At 42.3% G+C, this 19,610-nt stretch overlaps 2 protein-coding genes across 2 annotated transcripts; both read right to left on the reverse strand.

Moving 5' to 3' along the window:
• Positions 1-13,929: 13,929 nt before the first annotated feature.
• Positions 13,930-17,144, reverse strand: LOC146253684 (uncharacterized). The gene is made up of 3 exons (XM_084676586.1): positions 17,012-17,144; positions 16,611-16,699; positions 13,930-15,975 (listed from the first exon to the last, which is right to left on the reverse strand). Exon 3 carries the CDS (start codon positions 15,485-15,487, stop codon positions 14,642-14,644), a length of 846 nt encoding a protein of 281 aa, XP_084532712.1. The 5' UTR covers positions 15,488-15,975; positions 16,611-16,699; positions 17,012-17,144; the 3' UTR covers positions 13,930-14,641.
• LOC146253685 (uncharacterized) lies at positions 16,649-17,981 on the reverse strand. Its single transcript, XM_084676748.1, has 2 exons — positions 17,907-17,981; positions 16,649-17,656 (listed from the first exon to the last, which is right to left on the reverse strand). The coding sequence occupies exons 1-2, from the start codon at positions 17,979-17,981 to the stop codon at positions 16,649-16,651; spliced, it is 1,083 nt and encodes a 360-aa protein (XP_084532874.1).
• Between the last annotated feature and the right edge of the window lie 1,629 nt (positions 17,982-19,610).

The raw sequence follows: 19,610 nt of genomic DNA on the forward strand, positions 1-19,610 counted from the left end.
CGCAACTTTTGAACCGTATGACTCATTTTCAAAAATGAGGTACCAATGGATTCCCTGGATCAAGCCGAGTTCAACGCACACCATGGCGTTAATTTCCGGTTATATAGATTTCCCGCCATTTCCGGTTTTATCAAAAACCTTTGAAAGCCTACTCCTCCTACAATTTTTGTCATATCTTCTTCAAAATCACCAGAGATGATTTTCAGACCAAGCCTCACAAAAGTTATCAAAGGAATTTTGATCCTCATAACCGTCTGTCCGGTACAGCCAATCAAATTCATCAGAAAAGCCACAAAACAGGATGTGAAGTCATGTCTCAGCAAATCTTTGAGATATCAACACTAAACTTGGTAGATCGGAGGAAGACACTACAACATGTTACCATGTGCAAAGGCAAATTCATATCTCAAAAAATGATTGATATAAAGCAAATTGAACTTATCGCTAACGCTAAAATTATGCTTTACACATCAGCCATTCAAAAACTGATACTCTGATTCAATCACAAGTTCATATGAAAACTCTTGAGAATGTTCATAACACAAATCTGTGAAAAAGTTGACTGTAAGATGAAAGGCCGATTTTTGGTGAATATTTGAAACATGCTTGCTTGGCTAATTTCTAGGCAAATTTCCAATGAATGTCTCCCTTGCTCCTCCCCGCGCGTGCTCCAAAATCTCACACACACTCAGCCTTCCCTTGACACACGCGCGGCCAAGACGCACACGCAACATTTCAGGAGAGTGTGGGCTGACCAAGCCCCCACTCATTCCTTGGTCTTTAGCAAAGGCCCATGTGGCTCTTGATGGTATTGCATTTCCGATTTTGTATGCAATGGTAAAAAGGTCTCAAATCCTGAAACATTGATAGTGTAGGCCGAGAAACACTTTAACAAAAGCCCATGTGGATCTTGTTGGTATTGCATTTCCGATTTTGTATGCAATGGTAAAAAGTTATAAAAATCCTGAAACATTGATAGTATAGACCAAGAGTAACTACCACACCACAAATGGCCCACCATTACCCATAGGTGGCGCTACAGGCCACGCCAAAAAGCACAAATATACAAGGCTTTCTGGAATGGATAGGCTCACCAAGCCCCCTCCCTTCACTTATTGGCTTGAAAAAAAGGCCCATGTGGCTCTTGATGGTATTGCATTTCCGATTTTGTATGCAATGGTAAAAAGGTCTCAAAATCCTGAAACATAGATAGTATAGGCAAAGAAACACTTTAACAAAAAGCCCATGTGGATCTTGTTGGTATTGCTTTTCCGATTTTGTATACAATGGTAAAAAGTTATAAAAATCCTGAAACATTGATAGTATAGACCAAGAGTAACTACCACACCACAAATGGCCCACTATTACCCATAGGTCTTCCCTTGACACACGCGCGGGCTTGGCAAGACGCACACGCAACATTTCAGGAGAGTGTTCCTTGGTCTTTTGCAAAGGCCATGTGGATCTTGATGGTATTGCATTTCAGATTTTGTTTGCCATGGTAAAAAGTTATCCAAATCCTGAAACATTGATAGTAAAGGCCAAGAGTAACAACAACACTTTAACAAAAGCCCATGTGGATCTTGTTGGTATTGCATTTCCGATTTTGTATGCAATGGTAAAAAGTTAAAAACATCCTGAAACATTGATAGTATAGGCCAAGAGTAACTACCACACCACAAATGGCCCACCATTACCAATAGGTGTCGCTACAGGCCACGCCCTAAAGCACAAAGCACTTCACTTCTTGTGAAGATTAAAGCGCTTCACTTCTTGGCTTGAAATAAAGGCCCTTGTGGATGTTGATGTTATTGCATTTCAGATTTGGTATCCCATTGGAAATTCTGCAGCATTGATTTTTCTATACAGTTACAATTTGTCAAGAATATACATTTTTCAATGGTTCGCAATGCTTTACACGTAAGCCAGTCAAACAAGTTCATATGAAGACTCTTGAGAATGTTTAGTACACAAATCTGAGAAAAAGTTGACTCTAAGATGAAAGGTCGATTTTTGGTGAATCTTTGAAACATGCATGCTTGGCTAATTTCTAGGGAAATTTACAATGAAATGTGTCCCCTGCTCCTCCCCGCGCATGCTCCAAATTCTCAGACACTCATTCTTCCCTTGACACGCGCGGGCTTGGCAAGACACACACGCAACATATCAGGACTGTGTGGGCTGACCAAGCCCCCACTCATTCCTTGAATATCAGCATAGGCCCTTGAGGACCTTGGTGTCATTGCATTTCCTACTTTGTATGCAATAGTAAAAAGGTCTCCAAATCCTGACACATTGACAGTACAGGCCAAGAGTAACTACCACACTTTACCCAAAGCCCATGTGGATCCTGTTGGTATTGCATTTCCGATTTTATATGCAATGGTAAAAAGTTTTTAAAATCCTGAAACATTAATAGTATAGGCCAAGAGTAACTACCACACCACAAATGGTCCACCATTACCCATAGGTGGCGCTACAGGCCACGCCTTAATGCATAAAGATACAAGGCTTTCTGGAATGGATAGGCTCACCAAGCCCCCTCCCTTCACTTACTGGCTTGAAAAAAAGGCCCATGTGGCTCTTGATGGTATTGCATTTCCGATTTTGTATGCAATGGTAAAAAGGTCTCAAAATCCTGAAACATAGATAGTATAGGCAAAGAAACACTTTAACAAAAAGCCCATGTGGATCTTGTTGGTATTGCTTTTCCGATTTTGTATACAATGGTAAAAAGTTATAAAAATCCTGAAACATTGATAGTATAGACCAAGAGTAACTACCACACCACAAATGGCCCACTATTACCCATAGGTCTTCCCTTGACACACGCGCGGGCTTGGCAAGACGCACACGCAACATTTCAGGAGAGTGTTCCTTGGTCTTTTGCAAAGGCCATGTGGATCTTGATGGTATTGCATTTCAGATTTTGTTTGCCATGGTAAAAAGTTATCCAAATCCTGAAACATTGATAGTAAAGGCCAAGAGTAACAACAACACTTTAACAAAAGCCCATGTGGATCTTGTTGGTATTGCATTTCCGATTTTATATGCAATGGTAAAAAGTTAAAAACATCCTGAAACATTGATAGTATAGGCCAAGAGTAACTACCACACCACAAATGGCCCACCATTACCAATAGGTGTCGCTACAGGCCACGCCCTAAAGCACAAAGCACTTCACTTCTTGTGAAGATTAAAGCGCTTCACTTCTTGGCTTGAAATAAAGGCCCTTGTGGATGTTGATGTTATTGCATTTCAGATTTGGTATCCCATTGGAAATTCTGCAGCATTGATTTTTCTATACAGTTACAATTTGTCAAGAATATACATTTTTCAATGGTTCGCAATGCTTTACACGTAAGCCAGTCAAACAAGTTCATATGAAGACTCTTGAGAATGTTTAGTACACAAATCTGAGAAAAAGTTGACTCTAAGATGAAAGGTCGATTTTTGGTGAATCTTTGAAACATGCATGCTTGGCTAATTTCTAGGGAAATTTACAATGAAATGTGTCCCCTGCTCCTCCCCGCGCATGCTCCAAATTCTCAGACACTCATTCTTCCCTTGACACGCGCGGGCTTGGCAAGACACACACGCAACATATCAGGACTGTGTGGGCTGACCAAGCCCCCACTCATTCCTTGAATATCAGCATAGGCCCTTGAGGACCTTGGTGTCATTGCATTTCCTACTTTGTATGCAATAGTAAAAAGGTCTCCAAATCCTGACACATTGACAGTACAGGCCAAGAGTAACTACCACACTTTACCCAAAGCCCATGTGGATCCTGTTGGTATTGCATTTCCGATTTTATATGCAATGGTAAAAAGTTTTTAAAATCCTGAAACATTAATAGTATAGGCCAAGAGTAACTACCACACCACAAATGGTCCACCATTACCCATAGGTGGCGCTACAGGCCACGCCTTAATGCATAAAGATACAAGGCTTTCTGGAATGGATAAGCTCACCAAGCCCCCTTCCTTCACTTACTGGCTTGAAATAAAGGCCCTTGTGGATCTTGATGGTATTGCATTTCAGATTTGGTATGCCATTGGTAATTCTGCAGCATACATTTTTCTATACAGTTACAATTTGTCAAAAATAAACATTTTTCAATGGTTCGCAGTGTTTGGAGGAATCCGCCATTACTGCTTGCAGTTATATTTATTATTATTATTCTTAGGACTGGGTGTCTATGGCAGCCCCCATAAGCGCATGGTCGAAAGTTTTGAAATTTGGCACACTCATTGGGGACAGTCCCCTGGTCCAATTCACAAAGTTTCATGTCCCATACTTGGGCACTCTAGCGCCACCAACGGGTCAAAGTTGGACTTATGTTTACACACGCAACTTTTGAACCGTATGACCCATTTTCAAAAATGAGATACCGTTGGATTCCGTGGATCAAGCCGAGTTCAATGCACACCATGGCGTCAATTTCCGGTTATATAGAGTGTCCGCTATTTCCGGTTTTATCAAAAACCTTTGAAAGCCTACTCCTCCTACAATTTTTGTCAAATCTTCTTAAAAATTACCAGAGATGATCTTCAGACTAAGCCGCACAAAAGTTATGGTAGAGCATTTTGATCCCCACAACCGTTTGTCCGTGACAGCCAATCAAAGTCATCAGGAAAGCCACCAAACAGGAAATGAAGTAATATCTCAGCAGTTCTTTGAGACAGTGACACCAAATTTGGTATGCCTACTCGGAACCTTATTCTGAGGATGTCCTCCAAAGATTGTGTCATGTGACTAAAAAGGGGCGTGGCCGGAAGCATAAACGTGTTTTGGCTAATAACTAGTTTCTAGTCTCCCATTCCAACCATCTAGCGCCACCTATGGGTCAAAGTTGAAGGTGTGTTTACACATGTTACTTTTGAACCATATGCCCCATTGTCCAAAATGAGGTATCGTTGGATTCCCTGGATCAAGACGAGTTCAACGCACTCTATGACATCATACCCAGTTCCATAGATTCTCCGCCATTTTGAATGTAAAGAAAAAGCGTTTTTTCGCTACTCCTCCTACAATTCTTGTTGAATCTTCTTCAAAATTGCCACAGATGATCTTCAGACCAAGCCTCACAAAAATTATCCCCTGGAGCTTTAATTTTCGCAACCTTTTGTTAGTTACAGCCACATCAAATTTATGTGGCTGAATTGATGTGGCCGCCATTTTGAATATACCGTTTTTTCGCTACCTCTCCTATAAGGTTTGTCCAATCTTCACCAAATTTGGCACAGATCATCTTCAGACCAAGCCTCACAAGTTTTTTTTGATTATCTACACCTATCGACTGGAACAGCATATCAAAGTCGTCAGCCAATCAAAGTCGTCAACCAAGCCACCATAAAAGAAGTGAGGTCATATCTCAGCACCTCTTTAATGCATTGACACCAAATTTGGTATAGGGACTAGGGACACTGTTCTAAAGAGGTCCAAAATAGGTCATGCCATTTCACCTCTAGGTGACGCTGCAATAAGTAAAAATTTGGCACCATTAATCTTCAGATCAAGCCTCACAAAAGACATCACGTTTTTTTGGATTTTCTACACTTTTGACTGGAACAGCCAATCAAAGTCGTCAGCCAATCAAAGTCGTCAACCAAGCCACCATAAAAGAAGTGAGGTCATATCTCAGCACCTCTTTAATGCATTGACACCAAATTTGGTATAGGGACTAGGGACACTGTTCTAAAGAGGTCCAAAATAGTTCATGCCATTTCACCTCTAGGTGGCGCTGCAATAAGTAAAAAATTGGCACCATTTATCTTCAAGCCTCACAAAAGACATCAAGTTTTTTTTATGTTCTACACTTTTGACTGGAACAGCCAATCAAAGTCGTCAACCAAGCCACCATAAAAGAAGTGAGGTCATATCTCAGCACCTCCTTACTGCATTGACACCAAATTTGGTATAGGGACTAGGGACACTGTTCTAAAGAGGTCCAAATAGGTCATGCCATTTCACCTCTAGGTGGCGCTGCAATAAGCAAAAAATTGTCATTTATCTTCAGATCAAGCCTCACAAACCCTTTCACGTTTCGGTAAAGCTGATCAAATTCGGCGATAAAGCCGCCAAAACAGGACGTGAGATCATATCTCAGGAAATATTTGCTGAAACGACATCAAACTTGGTACAGGTGCTCAGGACCGTGTTCCAAAGAGGTCCACAAAAGGTTGTGTCATCTAACTGATAGGGGGCGATCCTGTGTCTGACACATGTTAAATTGTGATACCAGCTGAATTGATGTGGCCGCCATTTTAAATGAATGAACTGTTTTTGGTAAATATCAAATATTCACCTCATTTGGCACAGATTATCTTCAGACCACAATCACCTTTACATGTCAAAATAGAACTGAATTACAGCTGTTTAAACTTTGGACAAATCACATTTTTACCCAGTAAATGAAATCTGTGATTTCCAGCACTGAGAATAGCTCACTAGGATAAGTTGGTGTCCTGGCAATGCCAACGTCAGAGGTTCGAATCCAGCCAAAGCTGACAAGCTTGTCATGTCTCTGATTCTCTGTTTAGCGAGACTGTAAGCCACTGCAAAGGAAGCCAGGTACACCGCAGTCACTAGATGTTGAAAGTTTCTTCTGGGTCATCTGACCTGCTTGGCCACCACATTGCTGCTTGCAGCTATATTTGATTGTTGACTTCCTTTTACCATCGAGAGAAATACAAATTGTCTGGACTAGACGTGTTCAAACACTATAAATGATCAAAATATGCAACTATATCTTATCTAAATCACTCACCTTTTCACGTCATGGCCATTTAGAATCCCCATAGTTGTAATTTATTTCAGTTCCTGCTTCTATATTTTGTACAGCAAATAGGCACAAATGTGGCATGCCATTTACTATGATTTTTTTCATTATGCAGTTTGGAGATTTGTGGTTGTCATTTACTAATCTTCCAAGAGATCCATCTTCACTGGTTTCAATTATACTAAAAAGGTAAAAGAAAAGTATCCAATAATTGTTTTAATAGCCATTTCAAACTATGTCGCAAATTAACTGACTGCATGACGTGATGGGAGGATGCCATGGTCTAGATTAATCTATTCCCACCTTAAGTATCAATACTCAATCTGTGATTGCTGTTATAATCAAAAACTGATTCACTAAGCAGGTGATTAAAATATTGTTGCTTTTATTTATGCTTTTAACTATTCAATTAACTATTGGTTTTAGATTTAAACTACTTAAATGTCCCTGATGTCTACCAAATATTTAGCTTGACATGCTTACCACCAGTTACGTTTCTGCCATTCAAATTCAAACAGAAAAGTACATTCCGTCTGTGAATAGTTTCTTGATTGGCATTCTTCCAATGATACAAGTTCACCCCTGTACTCCAACACGAAAGCACCTGATTCAATGGGCTGGGTGGTGAACACTCTTCTACCTATAAGGTCACAAATAAATGTACATGGCTGTTTGCATCATGGGTTCAATCATGCTCATCATCAAGTTTTAAATCATTACACAGGTATACAACATCATCTTTTGATAACTTATCAAATGGATGTCCAACATCAAACCCCAAATTACCTTTAGATCACTCATGCAAACTTGAAATGATTAAGGCCAGGTACCCCATTTTTGTCTATTAATCACATCAGAATGAGATGCTTCAGGTCTGCCTGTCATTTTTCACACAGCATGAAGGGGAACATCCATGTCCAAATACATCCCCCTCACACCACTATCTTATCTATTATGCCTATTTTTATCTATCTCTCCAATCAGTCAATCAATCTCCTCAATCAATTCATATATCTCCCAATCAATCAATCCCCCCACCCCAAATTTACCTATTGATCCCCTCAAACTATCATCCTATCTACCTACATCACCCCCGATCCCCCTCGCCCTCCATCTTGGTCTACCTATCTTGGCTTGGTTGGTGCTAAATATTTAACGCTACCCCGCTTATTTTTACTACCCTCAGTGATGCAGTTCAACTCAAAAGCACTATTCAACATTACGTGTACACGTCCTTTTGACTAAAATCGCATGAATGATTGTAATAATTAATGTGTTCTCTATCACTTCAGTTAGCATAAAAAGTTAGCTAAATCCAGTGCCGCCGATAGCCATTTTGGTTCCCTACGCATAATTCCTTTATGATGCCCCCCCCCCCCAGCATAAACAAAATATGTAAAATAAACAACCGTTTTTCAATTGGTAAAACTTAATTGTCTAGTGAAGGTGATGTATTTTTGTCTCTTAATTTTTCAGCTCCACCCTTTCGTTTCTTAGCTTGGTTTTCCAAATTCATTATAAACATGTAAAACTGAAAGCATGCAGCCAAGGAGCTCTCCACCTTTATTACTCATTTAAAAACTATTTGATCAATCAAATATAAAAAGCATCATAAAATGTACAATAAAGTAACATCTAGCTGGCGTCAGTTATTTCAAATGCATAGATAACATATTTGAGTGTGCTAAAATTAGCAATAACGTCAGCTAGTTCGAGGTGTATGCATAGGCTAAGTTAGCAGCACATTTACCGTATTTAACAATAATTAAACATGGACTTACCTGAAAGTGATGCACGGGCATCATTTCGCAGTTTATTTCTTTTTCTGCCCCTGACTCCTGTTGTCTTTTTGAGGACTTGGTGCCCTACGCACAGCGCGTAGTATGCGTTATGGGAGCGGCGGCACTGGCTAAATCGCTAGCTTTAACTTAACAGGCAGGTGTATGGATGGTTATAAAGCATAGCAAGCCAACCAATAATTACCAGCTTCATTAATGCAATTTCACTTTACTTGATGTGTTGTACTGCTGTGAGTAAAACTGATTTAGCAAAATTTGAAAACATTTGTTGGCTTTAGAGCTAGCGTTAGCTGTCATGATATAGCTAGCCAGTTAATAATTACTAGCCTGCCTTCCTAAATGCAATTTCACTCTAAAGCACCACAACATATCATACATACACATCTTAGTAAGATGATCTTACTACTCACCTACGTTTTAGTTTTGCTGTGAAGTGGTTCCACGGACAAATAAGTAGCGTTAGCTCTCTCAAATGCCATTAGGTCTTCAGAACACGTGTATTGTCAAACGTTGATAAGATCTCCATCCTGGAGTCTACTGACACGCACGCGCAACAAGCTACAAGATTGGGCGGAACTTCTGTGATTCTATTGGCTAAGTGCGCGGTAAGAGTGGGACTCTGTAACACATCCGGAAGTGTGTGTGTGTGCTGCATTACCGCGAAGATTCTTCAGGGGCAATATAGAGCAAAAAAATAACACACACATACACACCCGTAACTCATATTTGCTACATTTCGGGACATTCAAAGAAAAATCGACAGGCATATCAGGGAAGCCTCCTGAGCTAGTTTAAATGATAATCGGTGTCGGGCCCACCAGTACCAGACAGTACCAGTCCAAAGTTTGGACACATTTTCCCATTCATGTGTCCAAACTTTTGACCGGTACTGTAAAACAGAAAGTGACTGTGTAACCCTAACTGTTGTTTCTTTGTGCACAAGTCATGTGTGTGTACTGTATGGATTTCAAAAAGAAAAATAGCTTGAGACAAAATGTCATGTATATTATTGTATATAGCTAATTATGTGTACATGTGTTTACTTGAAACAATTTGAATCAAGAACGTAGTTCTATGTTAACGTGTGTGCCGCTGTGCGTTTGGTTGAACAGACGGCACGGCTTTATAAATAGAAAGCTCTCTACAGCTCCCTGGTTCTGTGCACTAAAAGCCAGTCAACCGCTGACTGCATTACAAGAAAAGGTAGCACCACCCCTTTATGTTCCTCTTTCTTCAATCTGTTGATGACAATAACAGGCCACCAAGGCTGTTAACTGGCTGGTAGGAGCAACACATGCTATCTCCTCACAAAATGCCCCGGCTCGGAAGTCCCTTGCCTGGGTATGTTCTCTAACAGGTGGGTTGAGCTGGAGTTTGACCCACTGTGAATGCAAGCATAAACCCTCAACAGTCTTCTACTATTCTAGTGGAATTCTCTAATATCCATTGGTTATTTGTCATTTTTGACTCAGGGCTGGGCTACTCATCACTCGAACACTGTTCGAGTGCACTCTGTCCCCACATGCATATCAGACAGATTTGTTTTCTATTTTGCTGCGATAATCTGTAAGTGCACATCTGTGGTCAGTCTTCATCAACCTAGTCATAACCTTAAATGTAGGGAAGAAAAGAACATGTCAATATGACCTGAGACTCAAGGCACGTGATGGTCCACTCAGGCGGCAGAGGCGCTAGATTTAATGCAAAGGCCTGAAGGTAGCGGATGCCTAGGCTTCACTCTGCGGCCAGCAAGACAGGTTTATGTAAGTGTGATAGAAATTAGCTGTTGGACTCATCAAAGAATCAAATTAACTGAACGTGTGGCTGATTGCTGTAGGGGGAGGGAAATGGCCATAAAGGGACTGGGCCGACGGTAGAGAGAAGATTGTCTTGGTTGAGCACTCACAAGGACTGCTGGCGACAGAGTTCGGCAGTGAGGGGGTCAAGTCGTTCCAGCTCTGGGGGGGTCTATTACCTCTTGTAGCCAGTTAGGGCTGGTGTTAGGTGAATGCCATGGTTTCCAATAACTGATCTACTGACTGTATGACCTTGGATCCTGCCACGCCGTCCAGTAAATGTTTTCCCCGGGAAGGTGGATGGCATCACAAACTCAGACCCCGGGGGAGGGTTTGAGTTTATGTGCTCATGAGTGGCACGTTAAGTAAACAGACAAAACAGACAGAGAACGGGGTACGAGGAGGGGACTACAGCCAGATATAGGGTATTTTGGTCTCCTCTTAAACGTCACAACGTAGCCTAGGTGCGTGCATTCATTCAGAGTGCTGGGGTAATTGCACTGACTCCGGTTGGAGTGTGCCGGTGTGCTGTGTTACAGCTTACATTATTACAGGTGTGCTTAGCTGGAGTTTTGCCTACCTCTGTGTGCCGTGATAACACTGACATGAGGGTTGTACTGTGGTTGACGGAGACCCAAGCTGCCCTAGTGCGGCTGTTATCCTCCTTGGTGCCCTCTAGCAGTCTAGACCTTTTTATGAATTATAGACGTAGGTTATGTCCGGCTTAACCCTTGTGTTCTCCTCGGGTCATTCTGACCCATCAGTCACAACTTTACCGCATACAGAAACAAAGTGAAGCATTTTCTCTTAACCGTTGGGCTGTCTCAGACCCCCCACATTGCGAAGGTTAAAAGAAAATTATTTTTATTTGCTTTTGTATTGGGTAAAATTGGGTAAACACAACAATGGTTCGTTATGAACCTTTTGGTCATGTGACCCGAAGGCAGCACAAGGGTTAATAAATACTTTTTGTTCTGTAATACCTTCGTCTGTGATTCTTCAAGACTCTGATGCTCTTAGCAGTAATTCCCTGCTACAGACAGACCCACATTTATTACATAAGAAACAAAAAAAAGGGTAGGAATGCAATCTTACTGTAGCATAGCTTGGACAAACTATTGTAGTTCTCAAAGTAAACAATGTATGGGAATTCAAACATATATTTTAAAATATTTTTACTAAACGTGATCCAGGAATAGTGGTAAACAAAAGCAATAATTAATGAATAAATAGTTAATTTTACATTGACTACAGTAAGTTATACTTTTCAAAGGGGGCTTTAAACTATTGTGATCCCTGTTTAATCGCACTGAAGAACAATCAGTCATTAAGTTCGAAAGACCACAGATCCATCGCACTGCATACTTGTAAGCTAAAAGACGACCAATGTAATGTCTATTAGCCTAAAATGCTTTATTGATATACTAGCAGCTTGTATCTCTTTAAATGCGACTGGCGTTCCACTGCGTGTGTGTGCATGTGTAAGGGAGACGGACGGAGGAGAAAAAAAGGGGTGGATGGAATCATTGTGAGGAGGCGGCATGAAGAGGCGCATCAGACAATGTTTTTTATTTAATTGATTTCCGGTTTAACTTCTCGGAAAAGCAGTTGTGCACCTCCAACATTAGATTGGATTTACGCATCAATGGCAGCATCGGTAGATGCTTCTCTTGTCTCCCGTTAGTAAGTAACGGGTAAGGCTGACCCTCTCCGTAATATATATGTATTTATTTTCATGTGCCCTGCAACGTTGTAGGAAACGTGATCAGAGCCGACGGGAACATTAAACCGATCATGGATTAATGCTCGTGTAAGCAGCATCGATGAAGAGGTAGGAGTTGATAACTAATCTGTCAAAAGTAGTTGACGTGCATGCAATGAATTGCCTTCAATTGTTGATGGGCGTATTGGACAGATGCCTACACGGGTTGGTGTATTGGGCACGTTGTCTTCCCCAGTAACCAAATAGGTTGTCAAGATGTTCCATTGCTGTGGAGATGAACGGGAATGTGCAGTATTTCTAACATAAATTCTATTCAGAGGCTGAGATTTGAGTTCTTGCCTTTGGGAAGGATGCCAGGCTCAGCTATGAGAAGGAACGCGATGGCAAACTGATGTCGTGAACACTTTCATTTGAGTATCAGAGCAGGGAACGATTATTGATTATACCTATGACGGAAATGCTTAAAATGCTTGCTTAAATTCTGGATAGGCCTAATGTTAGCATAAGGTCTAACCCCCTCCACATTGCAGTCCGACAGTTGAAATTAGTAAATCATTTTATGTTTCAGATTGAGAAAATTGTGAAAGAAGGCAATGTAAACAACATAAATCCTATGTATTATAGACTTTTTCTGACATTGGCCTAATCAGTGTGGGTGTAGAATTGGAACGTCAGGCTAGATATTACAGTGCATCCAGAATGTATTCACAGAGCTTCACTTTTTCCACATGTTATGTTACAGCCGTATTCCAAAATGAATTACATTCATTTTGGAATTTCAAGAAAGTTTGTTTAGTTTTTTTTACATTTATTCATTTAGCATACACTTTTATCCAAAGCGACTTCCAAGAGAGAGCTTTACAAAAGTGCATAGGTCACTGATCATAACAACGAGAAAGCCCCAAAACATTGTGGGTAGCCAAAACATGAAGCATACATTGTGAAAAACCAAATAAGTGCCAAAGTGAAAAACCATAAGATCATGTAGTTAAAGAAGTTACAATTAAACAAACTTGAAGTGCAAGAGTGTACCTGTAACTGGGAGACTAGTGAGGATTGAAGGAAAGATTAGTTTTTTCCGATTGCTTAGACACAAAAACGTTGGGAACGTTAGCAAAAATTTGTAATTAGTTACAGTTACTTATTTCAGAAGTAACTTACTGCATAGAAAAGTAATTAGTTACAAGGGAAATTAACATTATCAAATGAACGCACACAGATAGTTACAATATTTTAGTGTTGCACTGTACAGTGTGGGACACGACAACTGTAAAATGTTATATCATTGTATGTTGCTAATTAGTTGCCTGAAGGCAACGGACTCAACTGTTGACATAGGTCGCATGTCTTGACAACATACCTGGCAATCAGTCTATTTAGTTCTGCCTGGCTTAGAGACTGGAAATACTCAAGCCTCGGCTGTTTTGATGAAGTGGCTCTGACTGCTTGCTTGATCAGCGGAGCTAGCACTGGGTTCTTTCATGATTAGCTTTGTAGAAGCGTGTTGTTTTACTAGGTGCTTGTGAAGATTATAATTACTATCCTTCGCAGTGGATAAAGTTCTCGCACCTGCACACAAACTACAACTAACCAGTATATTTTTGATCCCTCATCTGGACAAGGGAAAAATAATGTCGATATTTCCATGACAAAAAGCTTGCACGGTCCGAACTGTCGGCCATTGTGTGGGCTGGTCTAAAATGTGGATTGATTCATTCATACACTGCGTCGCCTTAAACTTGTTTAAATTAGATTAAAAACAGGAAATTGGGGAATTCATGCAACAAAAAAGTAACAAGCCCATTTAAATTTCAGTAATGTAACTGCGTTATTTAATTGAAAAAAGTAATTAGTTACATTACTAGTTACCGCCAAAAGTAGTGGAGTTACAGTAACGCGTTACTTTGTAACCGCGTTATTCCCAACACTGAAAATAACACACAGTTAATGAAATCTGACACTCAAGGAGCAAAACAGAAGCCCAGACCTGCACAACTATACACTCTTAAAACAGATGTGTTAATATCAACACAAGTTGTGTCAATTCCCAACACACTAATGTGTCTATATAGGGACCACACAGTGTCTTACTTTTAACACATCTACTGTGTTAAAAACACACACACACATGATATGTGTTAAGATTTTCACACAGTAATTGTGTCAAATCTAACACAATATGTGTGGTCCCTATATAGACACATTAGTGTGTTGATAAATATTCATAATAATGATACACCTAATACACCCAATGTAGCAAAATGTTAATTTATCCTACAGTCATGGTAATAAATACATTTCCATACAATCAATACATTTCCTTACAATCAATACATTTCCATACAATCAATCAATACTTTTTAAGAATATCACATTCATTTAAACTTACACAATCTTGTACCTGGGATTTAAGTAAACCATATCTCCCCTGAAACTTGACATCAATGGTCTGACTCTGCGAGGTCATTAATGCTAACCACTTCAAACAAAAAAAAATTCCCACCACATAAGCATAGTAATGATCGTCAAAAAACTGAACTTATAAAATGTGGACAAACATTAATAATTCTTTGTCAGATTCTGGAAGGATGTGAATTATTTCACCAAACTGGCATTCACCTATTGTATCATATTTAAAGGGGACTACACTGCCTGTTCTATATGTGTCACGGCTACAGCCGTGCCCCCCTATTGTTTTTGGTTTTGCCCTGTCCAAGTGTTTCCCTGTCATTGTCGTGGGGAGTTGATTCCACCACTGGGGGGCCAGGCAGGAGAAGAGCTTGTGTTGGGACTGGGCGGTCTTGAGCGGTAGGACCACCAGGCGGTTGTCTGAAGAAGACCGTAGGTGGCGGGTGGGGGTGTAAGGCTGCAGGAGAGACTTGATGTAGTCGGGTGCAGTCCCGTTCACTGCTCGGAAGGTCAGTACCAGGGTCTTGAATCTGATGCGGGCCATGATGGGTAGCCAGTGGAGGGAGATGAGGAGCGGGCTAACGTGGGAGGGTCTGGGTAGATTGTAGACCAGGCGGGTCGCTGCGTTCTGAATCCTCTGAAGAGGGCGGGTTGAGCATGCTGGGAGACCGGCGAGCAGCGAGTTGCAGTAGTCCAACTTGGAGAGGACAAGCAGCTGGGTGGAGTGCTCAGACAGGTGTCTCTTGATCTTCAGGGTGTTGTAGAAGGTGGATCTACACGACCGGGAGACCGCAGCAAAGTGGGCCGTGAGGGAGAGCTTGTCATCAATGGTAACTCCAAGGTTCCTGGCAGAGGATGAGGGGGTCACCGTCGCAGATCCCAGGGTGATTGAGAGGTCGTGGGAGATGGAGGGTTTGGCCGGGATGATGAGAAGTTCTGTTTTGGCGAGGTTCAGCTGGAGGTGGTGCTCGATCATCCAGGCGGAGATGTCTGCGAGGCAGGCCTCAATCCTAGCTGAGATCCCCGGATTGGTTGGGGGGACAGGTACAGCTGGGTGTCGTCAGCGTAGCAGTGGTAGGAGAAGCCATGGGAGGTGATGATTGGTCCAAGTGAGGTGGTGTACAGAGAGAATAGGAGGGGTCCAAGGACGGAGCCCTGTGGGACACCGGTGGAGATCTGGCGAGGGTCTGACAGTTTGCCTCCCCAGGAGACCTGGTAGGATCTTCCCGACAGGTAGGATGTGATCCACTGGAGTGCTGTGCCAGTGCTGCCCATCTCAGAAAGTCTGTAGAGCAGGATCTGGTGGTTAACCGTATCAAACGCTGCAGAAAGGTCCAGCAGAATGATGACAGATGACCTCGAAGCCGCTCTGGCAGACTGGATGGCAGTGGTGACTGAAAGGAGGGCAGTCTCTGTGGAGTGGCCGGTCTTGAAGCCCGATTGGTTGGGGTCAAGAAGGTTGTTCTGAGAGAGAAAGTTAGACAGTGGGTTAGATACAGCACCTTCAATTGTTTTAGGGAAGAAGGGTAACAGTGATACCGGTCTGTAGTTCTGGAGGACGGCAGGGTTAAGGGAGGGTTTTTTGAGTAGATGGGTAACTCTGGCCTGTTTGAAGGCAGAGGGGAAGGTGCCAGAGGTAAGAGAGGAGTTTAGGACATGGAGCAGAAAAGTTATGATGGAGGGGGAGATGGTTTGAAAGAGAGGGGAAGGGACAGGATCAAGGGGACAGGAGGTGGGGCGATGAGAGAGAATGAGGTCAGAGAGCTCTGCCTCGGACAGGGGAGAGAAAGAGTTTAGACATTTAGTTGGGTCAGTCATGGAGGGTGAGGGGGTAGGAAAGGTGGGTTTAGGGTACCGACTGCTAATGTTGGCGACTTTTTTCTCAAAGAAGGAGGAGAAGTCGTCTGCTATCAGGGTGGAGGGAGGGGGTGGGGGAGGTGGGTTAAGAAAGGTGGAGAAGGTAGAGAAAAGTTTGTGGGGGTTTGAAGCAGAGTTAATTTTGTTCAGAAAGTAGAGGGTTTTAGCACCAGTTATGTGAGAAGAGAAGGATTTAAGGAGGGAGTGATATTTATCAAGGTCCAGACCGTGTTTGGACTTACGCCATCTCCTCTCAGCTGCTCGAAGGGTGGACCGTTCTTTACGAATAACATCCGTAAGCCACAGGCAGGAGGGAGAAGATCGTGCAGGCCTGGTTGACAGGGGACAGAGAGTCAAGTGATGCAGTTAAAGTGGTTAACAGGGTGTCGGTGGCAGTGTTAGTGGGGTGGGACGAGAACTCGTCAATGGGAAGGAGGGAGGATGTTACAATAGAGGAGAAACGGGAGGGGGATAGGGAGCGGAGGTTGCGCCGGAAAGTTACAAGGGGAGGGGAGGTAGGAGGGGTTGGAGGGAGAGAGACAGAGAATTGGATAAAGTAGTGATCAGAAAGGTGCAGTGGGGTTACAGAGGTTAGCTCAGTGATACAGTTACGTGTCAGGATGAGGTCTAGCTGTTTGCCTGCCTTGTGGGTCGCCGGTGTGCTCAGCAGCGTCAAGTCAAAGGAGGTCAGGAGGGACAAGAAGTCGACAGCCTGCGTTCCCTGGAGGTGGATGTTGAAGTCCCCAAGGACTATCAGGGGGGTTCCATCATCCGGGAGGACGCTGAGGAGCATGTCCAGCTCCTCCACAAAGTCAGCAAGCGGTCCTGGTGGGCGATAAAGAACAATTAAGCATGCTTTGATAGGATTAGTTATCATCACATAATGGTGTTCAAATGATTTGGCAGTAAAGGAGAGTGGTGTGGATGTGTATTTAATATGAGGGGAAAGAAGCAAACCTGTCCCACCACCCCGCCCGGTTGAGCGGGGTGAGTGAGTGAAGGAGTGGTTGACGGAGAGAGCAGCTGGAGTTGCACTGTTCTCTGGACGGATCCATATCTTTGTCAGCGCAAGGGCATGAAGAGAAGCATGGGATGCAAACGCCGGGATGAAGTCTGCCTTATTTACAGCAGACTGGCAGTTCCAGAGCCCTAAAGAAAGAGAGAGGGCAGGTGGAGAAGATCTGGATAGGTAGTGAAGGTTAGAAGTTGACCGTATATACTTTGTGACATATCTACCTACGTCTACGGGTAGTGTAATGAACAGGAATGCTAAGGAAACACATGCTAGCTATAAATAAGTTCAAGGTAGAATATAATCTAAATATGAATAGGTTGATACTTATCACAAGAGGTAATCCGCCCCTTCGGCCTTCCTCGGTGGACTCCCGCAGGTAGACTCCCTGTCTTTGTTCGACCGAGTCTTTGTGCACCGAGGCTGCCAGGCGAGTCTGCCTCTGTAGTGCCAGCCGCCTTAAATATGCAAGGCGCAGCTGACAATGACCCAAATTATTCCAAATGAATGTCTATGCATCCCTTACAGTGCGTTTACACTGCAGCGACGCAAATCGCTTGCCATCGCTAACCTTACCACAGTTCACCACGCCCGGGGGCATATCAAACGGATTAATGTAGAATTGTAGTCCACTATTGTAGTTGTCATGGCCAAGTGTGCAGACTTGGGTTTACGCACTCGCAACATCGATCAAAAAACAACTTGTATACAAAATACAAAACTGTTTAATAGACAGACGTTGACGTGTGTAAAAAAAAAAAACGTTTTATTATATTACTCAAAGTCGCTAATCTGTCGATACGACTAGGGAGTTCCAGCCGGGCTAATTAGCTAGTTACCATAGTATGAAGTTACGTAATGTGACGAGAGACTGAATTTGAAAGTACAAAAAAAAACACCAGGAGCACCGACAAGGTCGGCAACCCTGCGCCAGGCCTCATCTTTTTATTAATGTATTTGTACAAATACAGAGACGTATTGTACAGGACTAGATATGCAGCCACACAGGCGATTAGTTTCTCCTCCATCTTAAAAACTGAAAGCTAGAAATTTTTACCATGGTTGCTACGTTACGAGAAACAAGAAAACACTCCGATTGGCCATCGCTAGCGAAAATCGCTCTTCATTTGCATAAAGTTCCGAAAATCTCAACTCTATCGCGTTGCTACCCACAATGCACCACGCTGTCTAATAAGATACCTTGAAATACGTCACATAACGTTCATTTTTTAAGAGAGCATATGAGCTACCTTGCTGTCTTAATGGCGGCACGTATTACCCATAACTCTGTGCACGGGGTTACCGTGAGCAACAAGTTAAACAGAATCCTTTGACCGCCATTGCTCTAAGTTTTTATAATTCATATTTCAGCTAAACGGTACTTGTAAATCAGCATTTGAATAAAAATGTATCGAGAAATGGGCAGTGTAGTTGCTGAAAATGTACTTATTTTATTGATGACACTCCTAATTTGTAAATTTGCTCCGACTTTTCGATAACGTACAGTAGCTAGCATCGCAGTGCAGTGCAGACACTAGCTAGTTGCTGCGTTTTATCATAATCCTATCAAATGAGTGAAATACAAACACAAATGTTAAGAGCTATTGAGCCTGTATCTAACACAAGTTTAAATACAGCTTAACTTGACTTAGTGTGACAATAAACTCAATGCAATTGACTGCCGTCTGACAAAGCGCGCTAGTGCGAGCACATAAGTACACGCAGCGCGATGACGTACATCCTGTCTTAATAGGCTGTTCGAAAACAACGGTTTTTAAGATACCTTACCCCGAAGAGAGCTGTCTCGTTAGACACCTGTCTAGTAAGACATCAAGGATTAAGACAGCTGTCTAAGTTTTCCAACAGAGCCAATGTTTTATCAATTGAAAAAATGGCTGTTTGTTTGTTTTACATAAATCTAAAAAAAAAAGTTTCGCTCAAATCAGCCCATAAAAATGGTTTGGGCGCTACGCACGCTCGCATTAAGCATGGAAGTCCCTAACTAGCATCACATCAGGCACAGAATTTGCATGCATTAGCAGGGTGCTCGCTGTGGTGGCGTATACGGGACCGGTTCTGGTGGGCCGGTCTGGATCAAAGTCCAGGGCCTATTTTTACTCCCAGTCCGTCCCTGTTTTATACCATGGTCGCTTGTCAACAATTCATTTATGTTTTCAGGCGTTTTGCAATATAAATCTAACTTTTTTTTTACGTTAGCCAACTCTGATAA

This window comes from Hypomesus nipponensis, chromosome 17 (genome assembly GCF_054491055.1).
Source record: "Hypomesus nipponensis isolate SF chromosome 17, ASM5449105v1, whole genome shotgun sequence".
Lineage (NCBI taxonomy): Eukaryota > Metazoa > Chordata > Actinopteri > Osmeriformes > Osmeridae > Hypomesus > Hypomesus nipponensis.